At 37.9% G+C, this 27,197-nt stretch overlaps 1 protein-coding gene across 2 annotated transcripts in view; it reads right to left on the bottom strand.

The window, feature by feature from the left end:
* The window catches only part of ARHGAP18 (Rho GTPase activating protein 18), a 126,201-nt gene that overhangs the window by 38,820 nt on the left and 60,184 nt on the right, over positions 1-27,197 (bottom strand). For both annotated transcript variants that reach the window (XM_082474664.1, XM_082474665.1), the window contains exons 2-5: positions 19,830-20,026; positions 16,175-16,413; positions 12,432-12,495; positions 7,943-8,121 (exon numbers count right to left, since the gene is read on the bottom strand). In XM_082474664.1, the coding sequence (XP_082330790.1) occupies positions 7,943-8,121; positions 12,432-12,495; positions 16,175-16,413; positions 19,830-20,026 (679 nt within the window). The remainder of the gene's footprint in view (positions 1-7,942; positions 8,122-12,431; positions 12,496-16,174; positions 16,414-19,829; positions 20,027-27,197) is intronic.

The raw sequence follows: 27,197 nt of genomic DNA, 5'->3' as shown, positions 1-27,197 counted from the left end.
CGTAGAAATCTGTGTATGCCTTCTTTCTTGGGTCAACCAGAGCAAACACAGACAGCTGCAGTCCCCAGGGAGACAGCGAATGCTCCAACAGTATGAAATCACAGATTCTTGGCCAGAAGGCCATGCGTCTGAGGTTTCAGCAGAGCACTGGAAGCTGTGGTAGTTATTCTCCTCAACACCAACATCCTTCCTGACTGATAAGACAAAAGCCTCTTGAGGGCCTCAATAATTTTTAAGAGCCTAAAGGGGTTATAGGACCAAAATGTTTGAGTGTCACTGTCCTAGAGCATTTCCTAAAACCTACAACTTTTGGCAGATGTGCAGCTAATTCCTTTCAAGCAAACTCAGCTCCAAGAGAGAATCTTCTATAGTTCTCCACAGAACCTCCTACAGAACCTTCTTTGGAATCTGCTATAGTCTCAAGAGAGTCCACTATAGGAGAAAAGAAATCCTTCTTAACGTTTTGTAATACATTTTTCCCTATGAGAATATTAAAAGAACAGCAGTAGCTATCATTAATATGCAGCCAAAGTGAATTTCCAGCAGAATTTCCAGCATTAATGGTACAGTGCATAGGAGTTGAGAATGAGAACGTGCAGCCAGATATCACAGTTTTGACTTTTAACTATTACTGCAAGGTAAGACAAAAATACTACTCATCTTTGATAAATGGTTTGTCACTCCATTCTGCAAAAGTTCCAACAGGATAAAAATTATTACAGCATATTCTAGGGTGGGAAACTGATGTTCCTTAAGAGACTAAAAATGTCCAAATAGCCAGTGATAGAAGAAGGCAAATTCAGACCTTCTAAATCCTAAATTCAGTGGCCATTCTGCTCTGCTCCATTTTCCCTGCCCCCCACAGCAGGCAGGGAGGAATCTAGGTTGATCAGTGTCGATGTAGAACTGTGAACCCCGCAAGGACAGGAGCCATGTCTTAATCACCTCTGTATCCCTGCTATACCACAGTCCCGACACACTGCGGGTGTTCTGTCCCAGTGTATTCAATGAATGAAGACACGCACCAGACCGGGAGCAAAGCACAGAATCAAGCTCAGTGAGGTACAGGGTTACTGACTTGATGCTTCCCCAATTTTTTGTGATTTGTACTGAGCTTCACGTGTAAAATCACACAAAACTCTTCCCATTTTTTTCTCGCCTGGCCCCAGAGTTCTGCTAATTGCTTTGTTTTCTGAAGGGCTGAACCAATCCCATTTACCAGCCATTTATTAATTTTAAAAAAGCCCTAAATGTTTCATTAAAATCAGTTGCTTTTGTTGTAATAAACCAAATACACGTAATATAATTATTTAAAGCATTACCCAAAGTAAATGTGTAAAGAAACCTGAAATATTATTAGTTCAAACATTGGATTTACCTAGCAATATGTCATGAGCTTTATTTATTTATTTATTTATTTAACATTGTGCTTAATGAAAGGAGTTAGTTCTTTATCCCAATGTTTAATTCATAGCAGCAGCTTTAAATATTTATGAAGTTTCACGTCGTTTTTGTTGAGTTAATAGACTGGATGGTTCAGTTCGTTGGCTGAGAGAAGGCAATGCGACTTCAGCAAAAGAAAAGCTCTTCACCTTTTGAAAAATGTGCTTTAAAAAAGGAATGAAATAAAAGTTTTCAAAAAATATAAGGTCCTTGGCTCCCATGCATTACCATAAATTAATCAGGCAGCTCACCCAGGCTGCACCCCTCTTCTGTAGGCCTTGAGGTATGAGAGGCCCGTTAGACACTTGATCAGTAATGACGGACTTGACTTTTTTCACTCATCAAGTCACTCGAGCTTCAATTCAGAAAGCAAGAGAATCTCCTCTTACTTGGTCAATTTCCACAGATGACTTCTTGTCATCTGCTAGGAAATTCATTTCTTATCTAAGATTCTTCCATGTGTAAAAATGTGATTTTATTACAGTGTTTCAGTCATTGTCATCCTAGGGAATGAATACTTTTCTAGATAAATGAAGTTTTAGAAAACTTCAAATTTACAGTTTTTAAAATTTCTTTATTTTTTTAAATGGAGAACAAAAATTATAATTTAAACTTTTCATGACAATTTGGGATCATGATCCTATACACCTATTTTTGCCTTGTGTACAAATGTGTGTCTGCCTTCGGTTTCCAGTCTCCTCACCCTATCCCGAACTAACATTTCTTTTACTGTCCTTCTGCTTCCTCCAGAGATGTTCCATTTTCTAACAAACTCCCAACTTGAGCCTCCATGCAAGTTTTTAGCCTTCAGTATGCACTGAGCTTTGTTACCAGACGACCAAAGTTGCCATAAAACATAAATTTACTTGAATTAAACATAATTCAGTAAGAATCCAAAAGACACTAAATAAAGACTTAAGAAAATATAGGCATGCATCTAGAATATAGGCTTCATCATAGTTATCATTTCAAAGCTATGACCTTAAAAATTGCTAAATAAAGCCTTACTGTTTTTAGTCTCCCAAGATAGGATAAAGGAGTGCTATTAAATTTCTATTGTATATGAAGCACTCAACAAACAAGAATCTTATTTGTATAACATCCCAAGCTATCCTGAAGAAGTTGTCAGTAGCACCAATACAAGGACACTTAAACTCACATCTAAATTAAATGCACATATACCTTGCGGGCACATGTCATCGTGACCTTCCAGAAAAAACTCCAGCTTCAAAAGCTTAATCACTGAAGCCAAGCCTTAGCATGCCATGTAATCTCTCTAACCTGTTTTTTTGTATGAAAAAAATCATAATATCTACCTCATAGAGATCACTTGATAAATGAAAGAAATAATTACAGAGCATACTTTCTAAGATATCATGGGTACACAAAACACAATAAGTAACAGCTAAATTTTCATCTTAACACACATTAAAGGTTATAAAACCTGATCTCCAAATTTAAGAGGAGAAATTTGAATCTGCTGTGAGAGATCATAAAGAATTAACAAAGATTGCTCAATGCCATAAGAAAAAGGAAGTGAATGTAAAATGAGGTCAACAGAGAACAATATATTACATAAAGCCTATTGCTTATTTACAGAAGCAGGAGAGCATGGAGTAGAAATGGAATTTGAGGTTTTATCTGCTTAGACTCTCACCTCAGAGTGACGAACATAAATATTTACTTCACCAATCATGCTGATGACCTGTAGAAAGCTTACAGTACGTGCATGCCTTCTAGAAGACATACAAATAAATAAATGGTTGTATAGATGAACTGAAGCATATATGCATAAATAAATACATGGAGGGGCTTCCCTGGTGGTGCAGTGGTTAAGAATCCGCCTGCCAATGCAAGGGACATGGGTTCAAGCCCTGGTCCGGGAAGATCCTACATGCCGCGGAGCAACTAAGCCCGTGCACCACAACTACTGAGCCGGCGCGCCACAACTACTAAAGCCCGCACGCCTAGAGCCTGTGCTCCGCAACAAGAGAAGCCACCGCAATGAGAAGCCTGCACACCACAACGAAGAGTAGCCCCCGCTTGCCACAACTAGAGAAAGCCCGCACACAGCAACAAAGACCCAACACAGCCAAAAATAAATAAATAAAAACTAAATTTAAAAAAAATTAAAACAAATAAATAAATACATGGATACATTGACAATAATTATCAAAAGCATGGCATCTTAACAGTTTAAAGAATGATTTTATAAATTTTATCTAATGTAAGTTCACAAACAGGAAAGCGCTAACAGTAAAGCTAGATACTGAGCTAGACCCCAAAGGATGGTATAAGGCTTCCTTGATAAACACGGAACAACAGAGGGGTAGAAATGGGAAGGTCATTTTAAGCTTGGGGCACAACGTGAATAAAATCTAGAAAGTAGGTGAGCAAAAATCAGTTTGTTAGAGAATAAAATGAGAGAGGAAGTTTTGTCTTTAAGTTTCTGAACTAAATTCCTAGTTTATTCCACTGTTTGAATCAACAACTTAGAAGTCAACAAAGTCTTCATCTTGTTTAATTAGACTCTACCATCCTTCACTTAAACCCCCTTCCATCTGTTGAGATATAGAAGACCATCACTTTTAAAAGATACTTTTGCTAAGGATGGTCTGGAGCCTGGATCATCTCTTTAGGCCACATGATGCATGCATACTCCTTTACTTTTCCCACTAGGCGTAAAAATAGATTCTTAAAAATATATGATAAAGCCTGGAAACAACCTAGATGTCCACCACCAGGTGGCTGGTTAAATAAATTGTGATACATCCTCACAACAGGGTACAATGTATAAATAAAAAAGAATAAGAAATATTTCTCTCTACTACTATGGAGTGATCTCCAAGACATACTTGCTAAGTCAAATATAAATAAATAAATAATCAAGTGTGTATAGTGGGCTACCATTTATCTAAGAATGGAAGGATAAACCATAGTAAAATTAAAAGAAATTTACCTGTAAGGTAAATTTACCTGTAAAGGGCTGGGAGAGAAGAGGGTGATGGCTCAAGTATAGAAGTGATACTTCTTATACACCTTGCTTTTAATTCTGACTTTTGGACCACTTAAATAATTTACATGTTTACAAAATAAAATTAAGTTTCAAAACAGCAATCCCTAAACATTGAATATGAAATGAAACTAATTAACCCAACCAGGTATGCAGTTGGTGGCATAACCATATGAAGAATCACTATCCCAAACAACCTAAAGCAGAGTAATTTGATTATTACAGTCCTTTTGGGATGTACCCCAAGGATACAACCAACTGAGGAAAAGAAAAACAAGTTTAAACTGTTTTTTAGTAATCACATTGTTGATATGCTGTGCATTAACAGCGGATAAAACACATAAATAATTATGTGATATTCTAATTATATTATCTGCTGTATCCTGAAAACCACTATTCTCAGCATGGAAGAAAGAAGACACAGATGTACTTCTGTCCTCTGAAAAGGCTTTAAGCAATGACCAACTCAGAGAAAGGAACATTCCTAGTGTCCTGAACATAGTCACAAAAGTATATTTCTACTAAATGGAATCAGAGTTTCTTGCAGAAATAGACAATTCTAGGTCTGAAGCAGAAAATATACCAGAAACATATGAGAAATTTTCTCTAGGGTCATGTCATATATGTCTACATCCATGAGTTAAGAAACTATTTTTATAAGAAAATTAAAACAACACTAATTGGTCACTAATGAAAGATGCTAAGGAACAAAAAAAAAAAATTGAAAACTGGTAAATGAAAGTAAGAAGTAACCCATTTGAGAACATTTTTCTTAATAGAAGTATTCAAATTAATAAAGGAAAAAACGAAATTAGAACATCATTTTGTAACCATTAATAAACAAATGGATCCAAGCATTGATCAGCAGCAGCTGCTAATTTCACAAAAGAGAAAGACAACCAGATATTTTTAATCTCTTGATACATGATCACATATGAAGTAGCCTTGACCAAAAAATGAGCCTGAGTCTGATCAATCTAGAGTCAACCAATTTACAAGAAGCAGAAGAACATGGGGACAGAACAAGAAACTTAATAGCCAGGTTTCTTCAACAAACACATTTTGAGGGAGGGAGAAAGGGAGAAATGGAAGAAAGGATAAGGAAAAAGAGGGAGAGTAATGAAATAAGGGAGAGAGGGAAGGGAAGGAGGAAGAGAAAGAGAGAGACACACACAGAGACAGAAGGAGGGAGGGAGGAAGGGATTACGAGCCTTGAAAGGCATTATCAACCAAGTGCAACGTATGAACCTTATCTGGATCCTGATGGAAACAAACTGTAAAAAAAAAAAAAAAAAAAAAATCATGAAATTTGTGATTCAATTTGAAATTTGAACACTGATTAGATATTTGAAATTAAGAAATATTAGCAATTTTTAAGGTACAATAATAGTAATATGGATATGTATTTCTTTGTGGGTTTTTTTTCATTTATTTTATTTATTTATTTTTGGCTGTGTTGGGTCTTTGTTGCTGCACACAGGCTTTCTCTAGTTGCAGCGAGCGGGGGCTACTCTTCGTTGCGGTGCACGGGCTTCTCATTGCGGTGGCTTCTCTTGTTGAGGAGCACGGGCTCTAGGCGCACGGGCTTTGGTAGTTGTGGCACACAGGCTCAGTAGTTGTGGCTCGCAGGCTCAGTAGCTGTGGTTCGCGGGCTCCAGAGCACAGGCTCAGTAGTTGTGGCGCACGAGCTTATTTGCTCCGCGGCAGGTGGCGTCTTCCCGGACCAGGGCTCGAACCCGTGTCCCCTGCATTTGCAGGCGGATTCTTAACCACTGAGCCACCAGGGAAGCCCTGGATATGTGTTTTTTAAAAAACCCTCTTTATCTTTTTGAAACACATACTGAAATATTTATAGATGGCAAAATATAATTCAGAGATGTGTTTCAAAATAACACAGAGTAGGGAACTGGTTGGGGGTATGTATAGGACAGGACTAGTCATGGGAAAATGAATGTTGGGGCTAGGTGGTGAGTACTGGGGAGTTCATTATACTATGCTTTTTAACTTTTGTGTGGTGAAATCCTACAAAGTAAGTAAATGTATTTTTTTTTCTTATTAGTCATCCATTTTATACACATCAGTGTATACATGTCAATCCCAATCGCCCAATTCATCCCACCACCACCCCCTCCCCCACCGCTTTCCCCCCGTGGTGTCCATACGTTTGTTCTCTACATCTGTGTCTCAATTTCTGCCCTGCAAACCGGTTCATCTGTACCAGTAAATGTATTTTTTAAAAATATAAGACATTCGGTAGCAATGAGAACACTCAGTACACAGAGGTTGGTTTCTAAATACAATCTGCTACTGAAAAAACAAGGTCTACTTGAAGAAATAGATTCCTTCTAATCTGAGGGGAGAAAAGTACAAGGTGAGCCTGGAACACCTTGTACTAGAAAGCAAAGGAGTAAGAGAATGAGGACATGTTAAAATGGCATAGGAACCAGCTTGAAGGGCCCCCTTTTGTCAAATCTGGGTAAATTTAAATGTCAAAGAAAAACAATAATGAGTTATAAAACACTGAATAAAAAAAAGGAAGTTTTTGAATAGTGATATTCAAAAACCAAAAGAGAAAAGGGAGGAAAAGCACTATTATGGAAGGTTGCCAGCCAATCAATATAGAAGAAATAATAGAATGAGAAAATCACCATTTCTCAAACACTAGTCTAATTATTGTTTCAGGCAAGGATTACAAATGCATGGTGAAGCCACTGGGTGGTAGGTTATTACTGACAGACAGGATATTCCCCTCGGTCTCAAGGATCACAAATTAGTATTAATTGTACATAGGAAAAGGTATCTTTATGACGGGGAGATCCGGTGAACATCTCCTTAACCAAGTGGTCAAAATTCCATCTCCAGTAAAGAGACCATCTGATGTCATGCCCCTCTTCTGATGATGCAATGAGAGGCATAAACATCATCTAGGCAGTGGTGTGACCAAAAATGTTTAATGTGAATTCAGTCACCAAGAACAGACAAAATCAGAAATTTGATTTGGACTCTTCAAAATATTAAAGAAAAATCAAGGGATCTGATCTAGATTTAAGAAACCAAAAAAATATGACATTAAATGCAACACATGACCCTCGTTTGAATCCCAGGCGGGAGTAAGGGAGAAGCTATTGATATTAAGGACAACATTGTGACAATTGGGAACATTTTAATATGATCATAGATTAAAATATAATTATTGTTTTAATGTTCAATTTCTTAAGCATTATAACTGTGTTTTGTTTTGTATGCCCTTGTTAGGCTAAAAAAAAAAAAATGTGAGTATGTGTCTATAGTATAACCTATACATAGATAGATAGATATATGTAGAAAGAAAGTAAAGGTTGTACTATGTTAAATGGATCTACAGGAAGGCTGTAGGAGTGTATGCTATACTATTCTTTAAACTTTTCTAAGGACCTAAAATTTTCCAAATAAAAAGCTGATGAAAAATATACTCTGATAATGACATCTGAATAGTGTATTACGTACAGGTAACAGGGCGTCGTCCCCTTTGCTCCTCTGGATTTTCTCTCTGGAGCTCTCTTTCTGATTGACAGCTTGCTCTGCAAACGATACCTCCAGGTTGATGTCTGTTTCAGAGGCAGGTGCCTCTTCAGGCACCAGTGGGGTCAGCTCCTTTTCGCCAACAACCAGGCTAGATGCCTGATCTGGGAAAAAGACAAAAGATTCAATTCATGTGCTTTGGCTACTTCTTTTTTTAACTTCTAATACATCAACTATCTAAACCTTTGGGAAAAGTACTATTTACTATAAGCAATAATTAACAGTTATTTTAATAGTAAAAAATATACTCAAGGAATTCTACCAATGGTGCATGGGGGCGTAGAGGAGGGAAGGTGGTGACTAGAAAGTCAGAGTTGAATTGTGGAATCTTTCTCTGAGGTCACAATTCTTAGACTGAGTCCAGTTCCAAAACACTGATGGGTGATCTCAAGCTCTGAATGAAAAACCCCACAAAAATTTAGTAGACTTAATCATTGCTTTATTTTATACTGGGAGAGTAAAAGCAAAAAAAAGAAGAGAAGGAGGTTAGTTTTGCTCTCTCTTAAAACTATGATATACCATTTAATTTCCTCACAGTGGAACAGATTCCTGAAAAAGATTTCTTCCATGCCCTGCATGTCCTTTCTGGAATGTTACCTACCTATCATAGTAAAAATTCCCAAACAAAAGTTAGCACCGACAATGTGCACTGTGGGAGTCAGGTCTGGAGGTACCCGGTACCAGAACCAACAGGTTTTGCACCAGATTATTACAAAGATTATAACAGCTCCCTTACAACTATAAATCTAGTGAAATAAGTTCCATGTATTTACATCAACAGTTTATAATAAATTTAACATTTTTTTCTTGGTTTGTTTGTTGTTAATCCTCCAGGAAAAAAATGAACACCTGAAAACTTCTTTGCTGAAAACGTCAGCTTTAAGCTTGGAAGAACATACTTCCAAATTTGGCTATTTGATAAGTTTTTGGTTTTTAACACAACTCACACTAGAAAAAAACCTGGAATCAATGACAGGATTACTGTTATTTTCTCATTGCAGACCTTTAATTCATGGTGGGCAGCTCTGGATTACATCAATAAGCTTACATAGTACATTCAAATGCTTATATACTAACACAGCAAGGTGATGGAGGGTAAAGTTAATTTTAAAATTTAATAAATATGTCATATACACATATATTATTAGAAGTCTGATGCCTTCAGAAAATGTATTTGTATTATCTTCTACATATTTTCTATATTTATAGTCATTTAAATCAAAAACACACAGAAAAATTGTTTTACTCAAAAGAAAATACGGATAAATCTAAATCTAGCCTTTTTCACTCTCATTCAATAAGCAGTGCGGGCTTCGTGGTTTCAGGACTTGGGTAGTGCTCGGTGGGGCCCCAAGCTGGGTTTAATGCTCTACTGTTGCCGTTTCGCAATTTGAACAAGAAACCCTACATTTTCAGTTTTCACTGGGCCTTGCAAATTACATAGCTGGCCCTGGTCACATCTCACAGTTAAGAAAGTAAGTAAAAATGGACCCATGTGAATTCCAAAAATAAGAGAAAATTTAAAGCTCTTTGATTGTATTTATCTGCTGCCATCTATGCCACATTATGCTTTTCCAACAGCCTGTGACAATTTTTTTTTTTTTAATTAGGATAACTAGACCTCTCTCCAATTAATTTTTAAAGTATTAACGTAAATGTCAAAGCACAATTTGAGTTTTATATTCCCACTGGTTTACACTGCTTTATGTTTTACTGTGAATATGTATGTTGGTTTCCTAGGAAACCATTCTAAGAGGAAAAAACTGATTAGCCATTTTCTTAAATTAGAAGCTACCTTTCTAAAAGCTGAGTGTTTATGGACAAGAATGTTAAAACGACTCCCTTTTCTCCTTAACAGCCCCATGTCAGAGCTACAATAAACACCACCTCCCCCCACACACAAACAAATGTTCTGTGCTGAACTCAAAACTGAGGAGAAGAATTATAATTAAGTTAGAATACATTTAAAACATATGAATTTCCTCCAAAAATTGGCAAAAATAAAAAACACAATATAGAAAAGGCTTAAGGATCAAATGGTGACTCCAGTTAAGGCAGATAGCAGGAAAAACAGTTTCAGGGGTGATAAAGGAGCACAGCTAAAAGAAAAAGATAGTTAACCGATTACTAAAAGTATCTATGAATCAATTATCTACTCTCAAAGAGAAACGTTAACAGAGAATGCTGAGATAAACCTTTTGGCTCTTAAAGCCCAAAAGTGTAAATAATATAATTTATTTAATCTATTCTCCTTTGGTTTTTAAGTAGACAATAGCACTGAGTTACAAATATTTTACAAAACTCAAAGTTTTTCAATTGTCCAAAATAATCCGTATCTTTATTTTAAAAAATCATTTCCCCTCCTCCTTGGAACTCGGAAAAGAAAATATACATAACACGAAAGTTTTAAAAATGATTTGGGCACTATTAGTATTTCTAAATGTATGTATTAAACACTGGCCTTTCCTATACACAGAGCTGTATAATTTGATGAAAAGTTAAGATTGATACTTAGCAGTAGATTAATTAATTTGAAATGCAACAATGCTTGCAACATTAAAATTTTATTTTTCATTTAGAGTAAGTAACTTTGATTGAACATGCATAAAAGCCTAAGTGTAGGGAAAACATTTAAAATAGACTACGTAGCTCACACTTACAGATTTCAAATGGAAAGAGCTCCACTTTTGAACTCCAGACAATATTTTCCATGCATTTCATTCAGAACCTTTCAATGTTTGCATAACACTGGTTAATTCACTGGCTAGCAAAAGAGCATGGCATTGCCCAGAACAGGTGCAGTAGTAAATACTCAGTGACTTGGATGGCGTTATACACATTCTCTTATTATTCTGACTGGAGGCTCTATGCCCACTTCATAGCATTCCAGCAAAAGCAGATGTAAATCAGGCAGCAAGTTTGTCACATTCCACTCGGCTGCCACAAGCTAGGCTGGAAGGGACTGCTATAATGAACTTGTCTTCCAGAACTTCTGTTTATATAGCCTACATCACCATCTCTGGCAAAGGAGGAAAACACCAAGAAAGGACAATGTTTTCCTCAGTATTCATTTAGCAATTGCCAGTCGCTCTTCCCCAAAGCCCAAAGCATATTGATATTGGCACAAAAGGTTCATCTGTCTCTCTTAACGACCCAGCTCTCTAGCCTGCCTGCACTGGCTATTCCAGCCTGCTTGCCACTTCAGTGTCTACTGGCACACAGACTTAGGGAAACACCCAGTAATTTCATTCTGATATAAAACATGTAACTAAAGAAATCTCCACAGAATAGTAAAAAGCAAGTGCTTTTATAGACATAAATAAATAGACACGTATGTGTCTATACACACACATGCACACACTTATATATGCACATACGTGTGTGTGTATATATTTTAAGGCAGGGGCACAGGAGAGAAGTTCTAAGAAAACTATGGAAGGAAGGATAAAGATACTAGATGCTCCAAGACTCCAAAATGTCCCGTATACAGTAATTTTGGACCAACCTTTGATTTTTATAGGAAGGTTGGGAACACTTCCCAGGCCTTCACAGTCTACCTGATACTCTCCCTCCACTACTTCCAATCCAAACACAACACTAGTAATGCTATGAACACTCCAGGTGCCAGGTCTTAAGGACATAAACAAAACAAAAGTCCCAAGTGGGACTCAGGCAGCCACCAACAACCTTTGCTACAGTTTTAAAGTAACAGCACACTGAGGATTAAATCTGTGACCTTAATTTAGAAACTCTTCCTTTTTGTAAATCCATGAAATAGCTTTAAATTCTTTCTTGGTAAGTACTAATAAAGTCTTACTATTTATTTTCATCCATGCCTTGAATTTCTAATCCATTTCTGAAATAACAGATACAGAAAAAAGAATGAAAGGGAGAGTTGTAATCAATGTCCCCCCCCCAAAAAAATCTTAACTTAAAAAAGTTTTTCTAAACTTTCTGAAAAGCAATCCATTTATGAGCTAAGAACTTCAGATCTGAAAACGAGGTTCCAAATTCACTGGCTCCCCTTACTAGCTGTGTGGCCTTGGGAAAGTAACTTTACATCTCTAAACCTCCCTTCTCTCATTTGTAGGATGGGTTAAGCACAATATTTACTACATAGAGTTCCTGAGTATATTAAATTAGGTAAATATCTCTGCATAGTACCTAGCACATGGTAAGCATTTGGGAAAACTGACTATGTACAGAGATGTTAGAACAGATAGAGATAGACAAGTATTTTTAAAAAATCAAAGGCCAACTATATGCTCAGTCTTATGTAATTACCTATTTGGGTACTTTATATGAGTATTTGAGTAGAATTTGCTTACCAGAATTGAAGACGAATGTTTTAAAAGGTCTTATCTGTTTGTTATACTAATAAATGAGAAAATACAAGAGAACGGGTCCAACTTACCATCTTTTCCTTGGTATTTGTTTTCGTCTGTTCTGACCGATTGTGATTCTCTACCATCTGGAGGCTAAAGATAGAACATGGGCCATTTAGTCATCTCCACCTCACAACCAGAGAAACGGTACTGTAAAATAACTCTATTACTAACCTTCAGAGTACAAGAAATGCACTCAGAATTATATCAATCACAGAAAAAAAGGACTACAGGTATAATCAACAAGCAAGCATCCAATAAACATGTGATCACCCACAACTTGTAAGACACACTACTAAGCCCTGTGGGGAATAAGGGCAACATCAAGAGTGTCCCTGCCATCAAGAATGCCACTATTAATTGAAGGGAAAAGAAAAGATCTCAAAAAGTTAACAATATCCATTAACAGATGAGTAGATAAACAAAATGTGAGCTACCCACAAAATGAAATATTATTCTGCAATAAAAGGAAACAAAGTACAGGTACATGCTACAACACGGACGAACATTGAAAACATTATACTAAGTCAAAGGAATCAGTCACAAGGACCACATATTGTGTGGTTTCATTTCTACGAAATCTTCAGAATAGGAAAGTCATACAGACAGAAAGTAGATTAGTGGTTGCCTAGGGGGTAAGGAGAGGAATATGAGGAATGACTGCTAATGGGTATGGGGTTTCTTTTGGAGATGATGAAAAGGTGCTACAATGGATTGTGAGGATGGTTGCGAATCTGTGACTACACAAAAAAACCTCTGAATTGTACACTTTAAGTGGGCGACTTGGTGAATTCTCTCTCAATAACGCTGTCATAAAATAAAATTATAAGTTGGCATCTAGGTAATAAAACAGAATTCTTCATATTTTTTTAAAAAGCTAGTAATAAATGTGAGATCAACTAAAACTAAATTACCAAGCAGGATAATAAGAGCTTAGATATTCAAAGAAACTCCTTTTTCGAGGGGTTGGGGGATTGACACCTGAAGAATGCAGCCCTCCAAGGGTTTACGGACACAGGAAAACATGGCTGGCTCCTCTCACCAGTAAGTGTGTCCAGGCCGTACTTCCTCCTTTCCAAGTAAGGCTTCAGGAGGAATTCAGGAATCAGGAAGGGGAGTCTAGGTCAATCATACACAGAGGTCTATTTGAATGAACTGTCTTTAAAATACTCGTTCCATTGGCTTTTCATCTCTATACAAAAGAAGATAGCCTTTGTAGTCCCCTCCCCACATACTTCAACTCAGGTGTTAGCAGAGGAGAACTCCCCTCTCCACCTGCAGTCCAAGAAGAGTCTAGAGAAGCACCGGGGCAGGTACACAGAGGTGCTCTACTTAGAGATTAGAGGTACCCAGGTCAGTGTAGAGCGACTACCAATCACAGAAGTGGTAGGAGAGTCGTGGCACTACTTCAGTCCCCCTCAGGCAGAGCAATACCATCCTCCTCCCTCCGCCCATGAGCCTGCAGAAGGCCAGCACTCCATGGCACAGGGCACACAGTGAGTAATTCTAATCTTACATATGAACACATATTTTGGAGCATGTGGTTGGAATTGTTTTCCTAAGCGATTGAAGATAACAGTGCAGATGGTATTCATTTCTGTATTATATTTCCCAGTGTCAGCGAGGGCTTCATGAGGAAGCATTTGAAACGGAAGAGCGGAATATGGACAGTCATCTCTCCGTATCTGTGAGAGACTGGTTCCAGGACACCCCCCACCCCTGCCCTTGCAGACACCAACACTGGGGCATGCTCAAGTCCCTTATAAAAAATGGCATCGTACAGTCGGCCCTCCGTATCCACAGGTGCAGAACCCAGGGATATGGAGGGCCCACTGTACTTATTTGAGAATAGAAGAACTGCAAGTAAAGATAGCTGGCCCATGTTTGCTTGAGGGATGGGGGACATATTTCTAATGGGTGGCAGTGTTTCGATTAAAGGCATAAAGTGTAAGCAAGTTAACCTTATTTTAATTTACTTGTGCTATTTCTCTCTTATTGACTCCATCAGATGATACAACTCACCAATTACCTTGAACTCAAACCATGTGGTTTAGACATTACCAAGAATTTGCAGGAAAATGTTGCTTGAAGCATTGAGTAGCAACATCCTCTTAGAGATTGGCAGGAATCCCACAGTATATGGTTTGCTTAGGCTCAGCTCTCTGCCCCTTCCCCCCTTTTTGTTTCCTCTTAACTCCCTCAGGGAGGGCTCTTTAATTGGGAAGGAAGTGTCATAATACTGTATTTCCTTACTATTCATTTTTCTACAGCTAGAAACCAAGTCCAGTCCTTCAACCCCAGTGGATGTCCCAAATAACGAATGGGTGGTATGCAAGCGCGTAACTGCCCCAGAGACCTACCTGGAGCAATCCAGTCACCCCTAAACTCCTATAAAATGGACTGGATTTGATCTACAATTGACCATGCAAAGAGAGTAGGAACCTGCAGCTATAAAGGATTTCTTGGAAGAACGAAACATCCACAAAAAGCAAAAAACCTCTATATGACAGAAAGATACCTTAAATATAAGTCCATTTAGTCCCTCATTTTTTAAAAAGATTTTTGTTACCCTTTATTTACAGTGTAAATACATCTCATGTGTTTACTGAGACTACTTAATATCAGAATCATATATGTAAACCCAAACGTAGCAGGATGCATCGTGGTTAAAGCACTTATTTAGAGTCTGACAAATTTGGGTTTACTATCTACAGGACCACTGAGCAAGTGACTTAAAGTCTAGAATGGAAACGATGATACCTCACTCACAGGACAGCTCTAAGGATGAAATGGGATATGGCACGGAAAGTAGTCGGCACAGTAAGTGTTCAGTAGCGGTAGCAGCAAATATAACTGCTATTATTATCACTGCAATCATCGTTCAACATCCGTTCTGTTTGTTCTCACTCCAACCAACCAACTGGGTCTTCCAGACCAGAGCTATTCCAACTTCATCTGAGAACAGTCCAGAGTGTAGATCAACTTTGACCCTAAGGACATCATTAAGTTCAGCTGACCTTTTTTTTTTTTCTCTTTGTAGCAAGACTGTCTTGTTGAAGGAGCAGATGATATTAATTTACATTTTGTGCAAGCTCTTGAGGTCCTCCTGGACAAGCCACAAGCAGCCTACCAACTGGCTGTACTGAGCAGCGCTGTTCCACGTCATACCGATCTCCTGCTTGTACCATGCCTTCCCTGAGAGCCATCAGCCCCAGAGTCTCTACCAGGCTCCAACAGCTTCCACTAATCAATTCATCATCTTAGCAAATATCTACTCAAATCTTCTACGTGCTAGGCACCGTGCTAGGTGCTAGATGCAAAGGGGAAGTTATTTCATGTTCAGGGTTCCTGTTTTATAATTCAGCTACAATTAGCTCCCTCACATTCCACTTCCATTCATCCCCACATGAGTCTAGAAAAAAAACAAATTTTCCTACAAGAGTTAATATAGAAGGAAGAATCCTCTACCTCTGACTTTCCTGTAAGTAACAATTAGCAGTCACATTGTCTAGGGGGTTGGGGCCATTCCTAAAGCTCCAAGGACACCTAACGCAGAGATTGTCACAGAGAAATGTAACTTGTTTCATTTTCTGCCCCATCAGTATAACTTCTAGAAGGACAGGTATCAAGTCCCTCTTGATCATGGCCAGCATGGAGCTTTAGCACCTTGCATATACACGCCCATTAAGTTTTTAATGATCTGAATTAAACTGGATGGGTTCAATTGATTCTAAGCAATTATTCCTTTGCTTTATCAAAAAAGAAAACCTACCTCCCTTTCTTTTGACCCTCTCTGTTGAGCAAATATGTCTCTGACGTCAGGAACCTGGTACTGTTTGTTTTTTTTCCTCAAGGTCTGGGAGACAGTCTCTACTCGTTTCTGAACAGCTGCCGCCTGCGTCCGGGTCAGTGTTGATAAAAACACCATGCTTTCTTGGGGATCTCCAGCAGCCTCTCCAAAGAGATTGGACAAACCGGCCTCCTTAAGCCACTCTTCTTCCAGTTCTCCCTCTAAGACAACAGAGAAAAATGGTATTTAAATCACAAAATATGAGAACTTTTACATTTTCTTAAGCTGTTTAAAAACTCTTACTGAAACTCTTATATCACAACCAAACTGCAGTGCTAAGAATCATTATCTGAAACTTGGACAACTGCCATAAACTCCAGCCATAAAGATATCAAATTTTAGATCCATTTCATATATACTCAATTAAAATTTTTAAATGACTTCACATGTGATTAACCTCTATAACTTCCCTGCAGATTAACTATGGGAAGATAATGCTGTTCCCTTTCCAGAGATGAGCAAGCCATGAAAAGATAACTTACTTCCATCAAGTTATAGAAGGAAGTCGATGCTGGGGATGGCCATTAAAGCCCTGTTTCTTGGCTTAAATTCAGCACTACCCCAGAGTTCAACCCTAACTGATGGAAAGGCTTGTTTTCTCTGCTCGCTGTAGCTGACAGGGAGTGTGGCAAAGAAGTAAAGAGCATCTGGACATCAGGAACTAATCAATTTCAAATTAATTTTTTTAACCCCCCAGGTCAGCACATCAAAGTCATGTTTTGTACAATTTTTTTTTTAAAAGCACACTATTTTCACCAAAAAGACCAAAACGGCTTATTATAGGAAACTAATTAAACAACTGAATCCATTCAAAACACTGAAAGGAAGTAAACAGTAAAGCAAATGTTGTATACAATCTACTGACGATTCGGGTCTTCCCTGGCAGTCCAGTGGTTAAGACTCCGCGCTCCCACTGCAGGGGCACGGGTTCGATCCCTGGTCAGGGAACTAAGATCCCATATGCCAGGTGGCGTGGCCAAAAAAAAAAAAGGAAGATCTGTTGATGATTAACAGGAAAACTGAATGATAACTAGAATAGATTCACTCCAAGCTGATGTTTATAGAGGAAATTGAAAGACCAAGGACTTGAGACACAAAAGACCTGTGTCCATACCCCATTTCTGCACCTTGATGGCCATGTCACTTTGGCCGAGTCACTTAGCCTCAAGCTGACTCTGTTTTCTCATCTGTAAACTAAACCACAGCTGCCCTGGCTGCCTCATAACCAAATGTGAGAATGTCACATGGGAAGAATTTTGCAGAGCTCTATTATAGTCCATATCACATGATGGAGCACTGACTGGTGTGCCCATCTATCCTTCTCTACTATCTAAACTCCATGAGGGCAGAAATAAAGTATTAATAGCCTTGGCTTCAAGAAACATAAGGCAGTGCCAGGCATTCTGCATGCCAGGCAACAAAAACTGTTTACTGACATAAAAAGTCAGCCATGATTATTAAGGCTGTTAAGGTAGAACTCAGTATAAGTGTATAAAACCAAATGGCCAGAAAAAAGCTGATATTGCCATGATAAGGGAAGTAAACAAGATTACAATACAGATTCACTTGTTCCATTAAAAAGTAGAGGTAAAATTCAAACAATTTAAAGTCAAAGAAAAGGCATGGGTGTATGGAAACAGTCCCAATTCTTCCTGATAATCACATCATGAACAACACTCTACGAATCCATTTTAGTCTTGGAGAATTATGAAATAGCTAAGGACACATGGTTATGTATCAGGCTTGAGTGCTGCTTTCTGCAGAATGTTTTCTCCTTACTCAGCAGGCCACTGGTATGGTGTTGCCATCTTGAAACATTGAGACAGAAAGGTTGGGAGACACTATTACCACAAAAAAGCTCAACTGGATTGGTAAAGTAAGAAAGAATGAGAGTAAAATGAAAGAGAACCCAAATAAAAGAATGAGTTGGTTATAATTTTCTTTTACAAATCAGTGTTAAATTAAGGAAAATCTCTAACGTTTCTTTTTCAAGTATTATTGGTTGCTTTTTTCCAACAAATGCTATGGCAAAGGAGAAAAGCCTATTTATGTATTGATAGATTTCAGTACTAAACAACTTGATGCTAAGTCATTTAGCATCATTAAGAAGTCTTCTGTTGAGAGCCTCCCTGGTGGCGCAGTGGTTAAGAATCCGCCTGCCAATGCAGGGGACCGGGGTTCGAGCCCTGGTCTGGCTCGAACACATGCCACGGAGCAACTAAGCCTGTGCTCCACAACTACTGAACCTGTGCTCTAGAGCCCACGAGCCACAACTACTGAAGCCCACGCGCCTAGAGCCCATGCTCCACAACAAGAGAAGCCACGCAATGAGAAGCCCACACACCGCAACGAAGAATAGTCCCCACTCCCGCAACTAGAGAAAGCCCGCATGCAGCAACAAAGACCCAACACAGTCAAAAATAAATAAACTTATATATAAAAAAAAGAAGTCTTCTGTTGAAAAACAGGTCACTACTAGCAGTGGGTCCCAAGGTACTAACTGTGGCTCTTACTTTCTTGGCATTTGTATCAACTTATACACCAAAGACTTACTTACAAACTTATAGATGGCACAAGGCATAGAAAGAATGCTAATATAATAGATGCCAGAGTTGTGCATCAGAAACCTAGTGTCTACTTTAAGAGATTAGCCAAAAAAAAAAAAAAGCATGAAATTTAAGAGGAAAATAAAAAGTGAAGTTTTACATGTTTCTTCCAGAATATCAAATACAGTAGTGGAGACTGTGGGAAACACGGCTAGAAAGAGACTTGAGAGAAATTATGAACCAAATACAAGAAGTAAATATGGAGGTTAAGAATGCTAATACCATCTTCCACTGTCCAAATCTGTACCCTGAGCTTAGCTGGCTAAACTGTGGCACTGCTGCCAATCCGGAGGATGATGCTTTGAAAGATAAGATGACCAGGACTGGGATAGGTCTGCGAATCACCAACAAGGATTGATTTATGTGAATCTTTCCTTCTAGAAAAAGTTACTTGGCTAGTAACAAGATAACTATCCTCAACCATTTGAAAGGGTATCATGCAAAAAATAAAACAGACTTGTTCTGCTCTTCCAGAAGGCAGATCTACAATAAGTGAGTAAAAGGTAGTGTAGAGCAGACTGTAAATCAATAAAATAAAGAACATCGAAACAGCTCAAGCTGATGGGAAAGCATCAGCACCATCAGCATCTATACTCACTAGAGGCCAAATGGCCATGTGGCTAGGATACCACAGAAGGAATTTAAATAAAGCTTAGATGATTTCAAAATTCAAGTCTAACTCTAAGAGTCTATGATACAGCAAGCTTAGCCAACAAGATTCTAGCCACATCCAAAACTAAGTGAATTTACTTATGCCACTTATATTTGTCAGTTGCCTCTATAAATCTGCCACAATTAAGTCATTTTCAAGTTGAAAGGCAGCTACCATTTATCTTTTTCTGGTTTTCCTAGCTTTAATTTTTTTTCCTCCTCTTCCTTTCCATGTCTTCATTTCCCACCAATACATATTAAAAAAGAGAGAGAGAAAAAAAGAAAAAAAGAAAAAAAAGTTTTATTAATTTCATTATTACCATCAGGCTCTTTGACAACCACCACCTCTTGATCTTCTTGTCTGTTCTCACTAGATTTCTTGATATTTTCTAGTTCGGTCCAATAATCTTCCATAGATAGTTCATCCAAAGAATCCTGGGAACTTGATCGATCAAATGGAGGCCTTTCTATAACTTTGGTGATTTCCTGGTTCATAGTATACTGGCCATATCTGCGACTATAAATTCAAAAGAAAACACGGTTCATCTTAGTACATGAAGAAGTAGTACAATTTCTAAAATATCATAGTACTGAGCTGGAGAATTTGGAAACTCAAGTTCTCCTTAACAAAACCAAAGAGATGTGTATTTTGAAACTGTTTACCTTGAGAGGCTACTGATTATAATACTCTTGTAGAATGAACAGTTTTATCCTCTATGGAAAAGCATGGCAAAGAACAAACAGCAATGCGATAAATATTTTTCCATTTCCATTTCATTTAAATTATTTTAAGTCTCCTTTAAAACTGAAAATTTGTTCTTAGAAAGCAACAGGTTAAATCTTGATTAGAGGTTAATTAAATTGGGATTGAATTTCACACAGTATTTCATATTTATCATTGATACCTATAAATCAAACTCAATCAACCCTTACATAGCAAATATCCGCAATCAATGAATGAGGTACCATTTGAATTTTCATTTTGTTTTTTTGGAACCGAAACATGAATAGAAGGATGGTATATTAAGTTTGCTGATACACTCTATTTTAGAAAGCAACTTTTAATATTTACACTTATAAATGTACCTATTATTACATATATTTTAAAACATGGTAAAAAATGTATTTATTGGCAATTCTGAATAAGTAGTTAGGAACTACCTTGTAAACATTTGGTTAAATATAATCTATGAAGTAAAGGATAAGTGAATAAATTTTTTAATGACTTCAACTATATTTTTTTCTTCATAAGTCATATCCTGCCTACTACTAACATTGAATTAAAGGGCCTAATAATAAAAAACCCATATAGAATAGAAATATTAAATTGTTTCATTATTGCTTATATTGAGATAGAGAGGGAAAAGCCTTATTACTTGAAGGAGGAAATTTTTCAGCTATGGTTTTTCCCCTTTATATTCAATAATTTTTCAGAAATACAGTTTGAGTAGAGACAATAACTGGTGAATGAGTGTTTTGTTATTCTAATATCAAATTGCTTTTTTATCTCCCAAGAAGACATTAGGAAGTAATACTCTGCTAGACTGGTTTTACTTACCGCACATAGAGAAAATAAAAAGAAATGCGACTAAACAAAATTCTTTAATAGTGTGTGAACATTTTCACATTTAAACTGGCCTTTCCCATAGTTATTTAAAATAGTAGGATTTAATACAGCATAAGGAAGAAGGTCACTAAACTCTGGTCGAATCTACCCAGCAGTTTAATCCCAACTGACTTCTTAGAAAAAGTCAAAGAACTTAATTACCTATTGCTGCAAATAAATGCAATATAACTGACTGCTTAACTGTAATGCGCTAATCGGCCAGTTTTATCCCTTTAAAGATGGTTGTCTCTGCCTTGATTACATACTTCATTAATGCTGGTTGCATGAATGATGGAACAATCCCTATAATCTCACCCCAGCAGCAACCCTGGCGTGGTGATGGGTGGGCGTTAGAATGAGGGCCAACAGGAGGAAGTCTAGACATGTTTGTGTGAATCTCTTTCCTCTAGCCTCCATTGTCCATTGTTTGCCGCCCTCCATCCCTTAATTCAAAGGACGCTTCCTCCCTCCCTGCCCCAACTCCTGTTTACATCCTTGTATCCCACCCTGTGGCCATGATACCATTGGTATTCTCAGTTTAGGGTTTACACTCCTGATTCTTAAATTACAATGTGAATGAGAAAGCTCTCTTTTCTCTTAAAAATGAAAAGTAAATTCTATTTTTTATTTCTGTGATCACCAGCTCAACTGATCTCTGGTTCATATTCCTTAATCCTGCTTTATCAGGATAGCTAAAGCTAATTTACAGTGTTTGCTGGATTCATTTTTGGTTTATTTCATGTCAAATATATAGACGCCCTTCCTTGCTTTTATTTTACCTCTCATTAGAATGTAAGATTGTCTACTTTATTGCTATTTTCGACAACCCTTAGCCCCACGGGAGATCATGATGAGAACTGTGGAATGTGTGAAGTATAATGACTAATGCCAAATAATTTGGTTTATCTTCTCACAGGAAAGTGGTGCCGTTGAACGAAAAGTACATTAAGCCTTTCACTCCTGAAGGAATGTGTTTATTCTGGCAAGAATTTTCCAGTAAATTTCCATTAAGATAAGAGCATGTGCAGAAAAATGCAAGGGCATCGGAGCAACAGCGTTGTTACGTAAATATACTTTCTATAGCAAGCCCTGCTTTCAAAACACGCATAAAGCGAAAATCTAATCGCTTAGTGCTGATGAATCCACTCAATATTTTGACTTTAATAAGATTCAAAAGCTGAACAGGTTTGTTGTTAACAACCTGAAGATACTGAGTCATGAGAAGGAGGATTTTTCTTTTTCTTTTTTTTGGATCACTGGCAAATGTTGCAAGAAAACAATTTTTTTTAAATATTAGGGGATGGAGTGTAGGGAGGAGGCAACCGTCCAGTGATAGTTCCCTCCTTAGTCAGCTGCCGAATAGTTTATATTTTCTCTAAAAATGTGACTGAACATTCTTTATTCACAGTTTACATCAATAAACATGTCATGACACTGCTTTTCTTCTTAGAATAGTCTCACTTTTGTACTCCAGACAGGCCACAGCTAAAAGCCTGGCCCTTCTTAAAACTGTCCTGGTAAGAGGCCAGTTAACTAGTTTCCTCTCTTCTGTTTTTAGGAGTATGTTTTACGACACCATGTTCATTCTGCAAATTGGGCTCAAAAACATGAAAGCAACATCTGCTAGACATAATGAAGTATGGAGCAGAAATATTCTGTATTTCCAAAAGATCCCAGGCAACACATGGTACTCAAATCAGAGAAACACACGCTTTGCCCCACAGGCAACTACCAATTACCTCTGCCTGACTTACCGGCAAATGATGGTTCTCTGTTTGCTTTTCCTCACTCCCCATCCAGAATCCCATGTGCTACACATCCATGACCACTCTTCCAAAACTCCCCCATTTCTCACCTTTTACAACTATAACTACAGAACCAGACACTGTCCTCTAAGAGAAGATGCTTCCTAGTCCACTGTACAAGTCTTGCTCTAATACATCACAGTATTATCACTTGGGCTTTTTTTCCCATGGGCGCTATAACATCACCAGCAAAGACTCAACTTTACAGACCCCATGGGACTTCACGGTGTGTTATCTTGCTGGCATGTCCTCGTGCTGTGTTGATAAAAACTGGAGTTTTGTTTCCTTATATTTTCCCCAGGTATATTTTATCCCATTTTTCTGTAATATTTTTTCCACCTGGCCAGTGAATTTCAAATGTACTGATATCATCAGGGTGTTAGTGATACCTGTTATTTTTTTTGTCGTAGAGGATCTTAAAGTGATCTGACACAAGCTGTCCTCCACAAGGAGTTAAGAGTTTGCCATGCGCCATGCTGTGGTCCACTAGAAGAAAATTGCTTGATTCGTCCTAGTACCAATGCAGTCAGTGAAACAACGGGGAAACATATAGGACTAGGATTCGTAAGTACCAAATGGTTCCAGCTCAACTTTTTTTCATGATCCTTGGAAAATCACTTCTCTGATTCTAACATTTTCCTATCTATAAAATGCAAAGAATGCCAACAGCCTTGACTGCTTTGTTTGTTGTGAGGTATCAAATAAGAATTCCTATTAAAGTGTCTCAGAGGTAGCCAAGAAGAAGGCACTCGTTAGTATCATTGCTAACATTTGTGTAACTGCTAACTACAGATAAATGCCACTCCCATAGTTTAGTAAGGTCACCTTTGCCCTCTTCTGAGGTTCAGAGAAATTACTTATCCTCTAGGGACAGTCATTCTTAAACCTTTGGTCTCAGACCTCCTTTACACACTTAAAAATTTTCAAGGGCTTCCAGAGTGTTTTTGAGATAGATTATATCCACTGATACGGACACTATTAGATATTAAAAACAAAAAAAATTCAAACACTAATTAATTTAAGAATAAGAAGAATAAATATCTTAAATAACATTTGGGGCAGGGGGGAAGCCCTATATTTTCCAAACCAAGAAAAAAAAATAGTGAGATAAGTAGCATTGTTTTACATTTTTGAAACTGTCTTTAATGTCTGGCTTAATAGAAGACATCTGGATTCTCACATCTGCCTCTGCATTTACTCTTCTGAGATATTGTAAGTCATGTAGTTTCTGGGAAACTCCGCTGTATTCTCAGGAGAGAATGAGAATGAAAAAGGCCAGTAACATCTTGGTGTTATTATGAAAATAGTTCTGATCTCCCAGACCCCTGAAAGGGTCTCAAGAGCATCAGGTGTTCCACGACTACACTTTGAAAACACTGCTCCAGGATTTCTCAAAAACACCGAATGGATCTGAAAAAGCACTTTTCAATTCTGTGGGCAACACTCCAGAAAGCCTTACTGAAAGAAACAGATATGCTCTCCTAGTGACCTTTGACCTACTTTTTTGTTTATTTTAGTTTAGTTTTACAGCCTTTCATCAAGACTGGGAATTATTCCAATGATATATCCATATTTAATTCATACTACAATGACAAAGAATAAAAGCATTATTTAAAAACCCCTACCTTGTCAATGTCTTCCATCATTTGCTTTTTTTTTTTTTAATAAATTTATTTATTTTATTTATTTATTTTTGGCTGCGTTGGGTCTTTGTTGCTGCATGCAGGCTTTCCCTAGTTGCGGCGAGAGGGGGCTAGTCTTTGTTGCGGTGCGCGGGCTTCCCACTGCAGTGGCTTCTCTTGTTGCGGAGCATGGGCTCTAGGTGCCCAGGCTTCAGTAGTTGTGGCACATGGGCTCAATAGTTGTGGCGCACGGGTTTAGTTGCTCTGCAGCATGTGGGATCTTCCCAGACCAGGGCTCGAACCTGTGTCTCCTGCATTGGCAGGCAGATTCTTAACCACTGCACCACCAGGGAAGTCCCCCATCATTTGCTTTTATCCGCCATGTACAATGGGCAGAAATCCTCTCTAAGCTTCCCCTTTTGCCCGGTGTATTTGAAGATGTGTATTTTCTTTAATGCTCCTTTGTCATCCATCTGTACCTCTTCCTACAATTATCTCGAGGTATTTATTTGGAACTAGGACATTTCTTTGAACTCATATTTAACTATCTGATCCAATCTCTACTTTTTGTACCCTACCCCATCAAGAATCATATTGCTACACTTCATATTCAGTCTGTCTCCTGGTCCTGCTCCTTCCAGGGCATTTTTGTGGCCCAAAGTCTGCTTTCTTGAAGTCCTTTGATGCTAGGACTTGGTTTTGTTTTCTTTTCTTACAAGATCCTTTCTAAAAGAGGTATACTCTCTTTCATGCTCCTTATTCGACTTTTACTTCCAACACAGGAAAAGAAGTGACTGGGTTGAGAGATATAAGAGAATAAGGTTATTTTTGTTCTGTTTTTTTGTTCTGTTTTTAATGTGCCAAAAAAAAAGTTCTTGAGATCATGATTTATCATCAACCATAATGACCAAGTATATTTTAGATAAAGCCATATTTATTGAAGTGTAGACTTTAGAATGGTATTGCACCTTAGAGATTTAAACCTATCCCATTCATTTTCTAGATGAGGTAATGAGGTGCCAGGGTTAAGTCTTCTTCAAAATCTCAGCAAAGTGATGGTTGAACCAAAATTAGTGTCCCCATTTCTTCTTCAGTCTATTATACCAAATAGACTAGAAAGGGTAGAATTTACTTTTTTCACATCTGATGCTCCAGTCGTTGTGAGTTTATATTGCACATAGCAAAACCAAAAGTGATCTTGTTCACACAGTCTATAATTAACATTTTTAAATGACCACTACACTTATCTGGAGAAAAATACATTTAACAAACAAATCATACCTCTTTAAAATGCATGAGAATTCTTTTCCAATGCATTTTATAAACAGTGGTTTGTGCCATGCTGGGGCACGACTTCAAATATACCCATTTTTTAAAAAGCTTTGTTTTGAAGATGTTTAAAATTTTTTTAAATGTTTTAAAAATTCACTCTGTCTCTCCAGCTACATTATCTCTAGGCTGGGGGTAAAAAAGTGTTTCTGATGTATAGATCGTTCTCTTTTATTTTGTCAGTGATATTAAAGAAGTAGTCACTGCCATCATGAGATGGTGAAGCTATTAATACTCGTAATGGCCTTGTCCATAAGACTACACTGAACTTGAGTGACTATGAAGAGCTGCAGCCTATGAATGACCCAAGTCATTTTTCCCTGGGAAGTGAATGCCTACTATTGTTTAGCTGAAAGCAGTAATTATTAGAAGTGGCTCTGACACCAGAAAGAAAGAACACTGACAGTGCCTTAAGGCAGTAAGAAGTTGATTGGAAAGCAATCCCACACTGGCCTCTCCCCACTCCCAGGCAGCCTTCAGAGCCCAGGGAAAGGATTCCTCACATCTTCTACCTGACCCAATTGCTATTATTTTTAAAATATATGTTAGTTTTCACATTTCAAGTAAACTTACTTTTACCCTTTGCATATTTTACCCCTTTCATGTGGGGGAAGAATAAAACCCATTATTTCTTTCAGCTTTCTTTTTCTTTAAAAATAAACGTCACTTAACATATGTCTAGCACATTGCTGTAGTCGGCACAGAGCGTCCACCCAAGTTTGACCCACAGCAAAACAATGAGCAAATGAACTGATGATGCTCTATTTACTTAGCTTTGCCTGAGTAAAGCTGAGAAGAGAAGCCCATTAGTGACGCTGCTGAGAGAGAGCTTTGAAAACGTGGCTTTCTCACTTTTACAGAAAACTATGGTAGAACCAATTCATACGTGAACATCACTAAAAGAACAGGGGTACAGGCAGCAGTGACTACCACCAAGTCTAGTAGAAAGAAAGGAGAAAAGGCACAAGACAGAAGGGCATGTGGGAGAGTCATGAGGCAGCCAAAGCAAATTGGAAAAACTCCCTTCCCTTTTAAGTATAGACGAAGAGTATGTAAAGGGGAAGTTATGGGCTAACACCGGCCACCAGACATAGGTCTTTCTTATTTTTGAGCGTTGGTTCTGGGTAGAAGTGAGATCCACTTTGTTTTGAGCTCCCCCAATCTCTCTCAGGAGGCAGTTTTTCCTCCTCCATTGGCAACAAGACTCAACAACAAGTAGCCAAATGGTAGCCAGGAATCTGAACGTCTAAGTCATTTTCCAAGACGAGGGTAAAGAGGTCAGCAGTGGGACTTGACATGAAATATCAAGCTCTTGGAAGACTGGTT

The sequence above is a fragment of the Balaenoptera physalus genome, assembly GCF_965194825.1.
Source record: "Balaenoptera physalus genome assembly, chromosome: 9".
In the NCBI taxonomy this organism is placed as follows: domain Eukaryota; kingdom Metazoa; phylum Chordata; class Mammalia; order Artiodactyla; family Balaenopteridae; genus Balaenoptera; species Balaenoptera physalus.
This window is presented reverse-complemented; position numbering and strand designations above follow the sequence as displayed.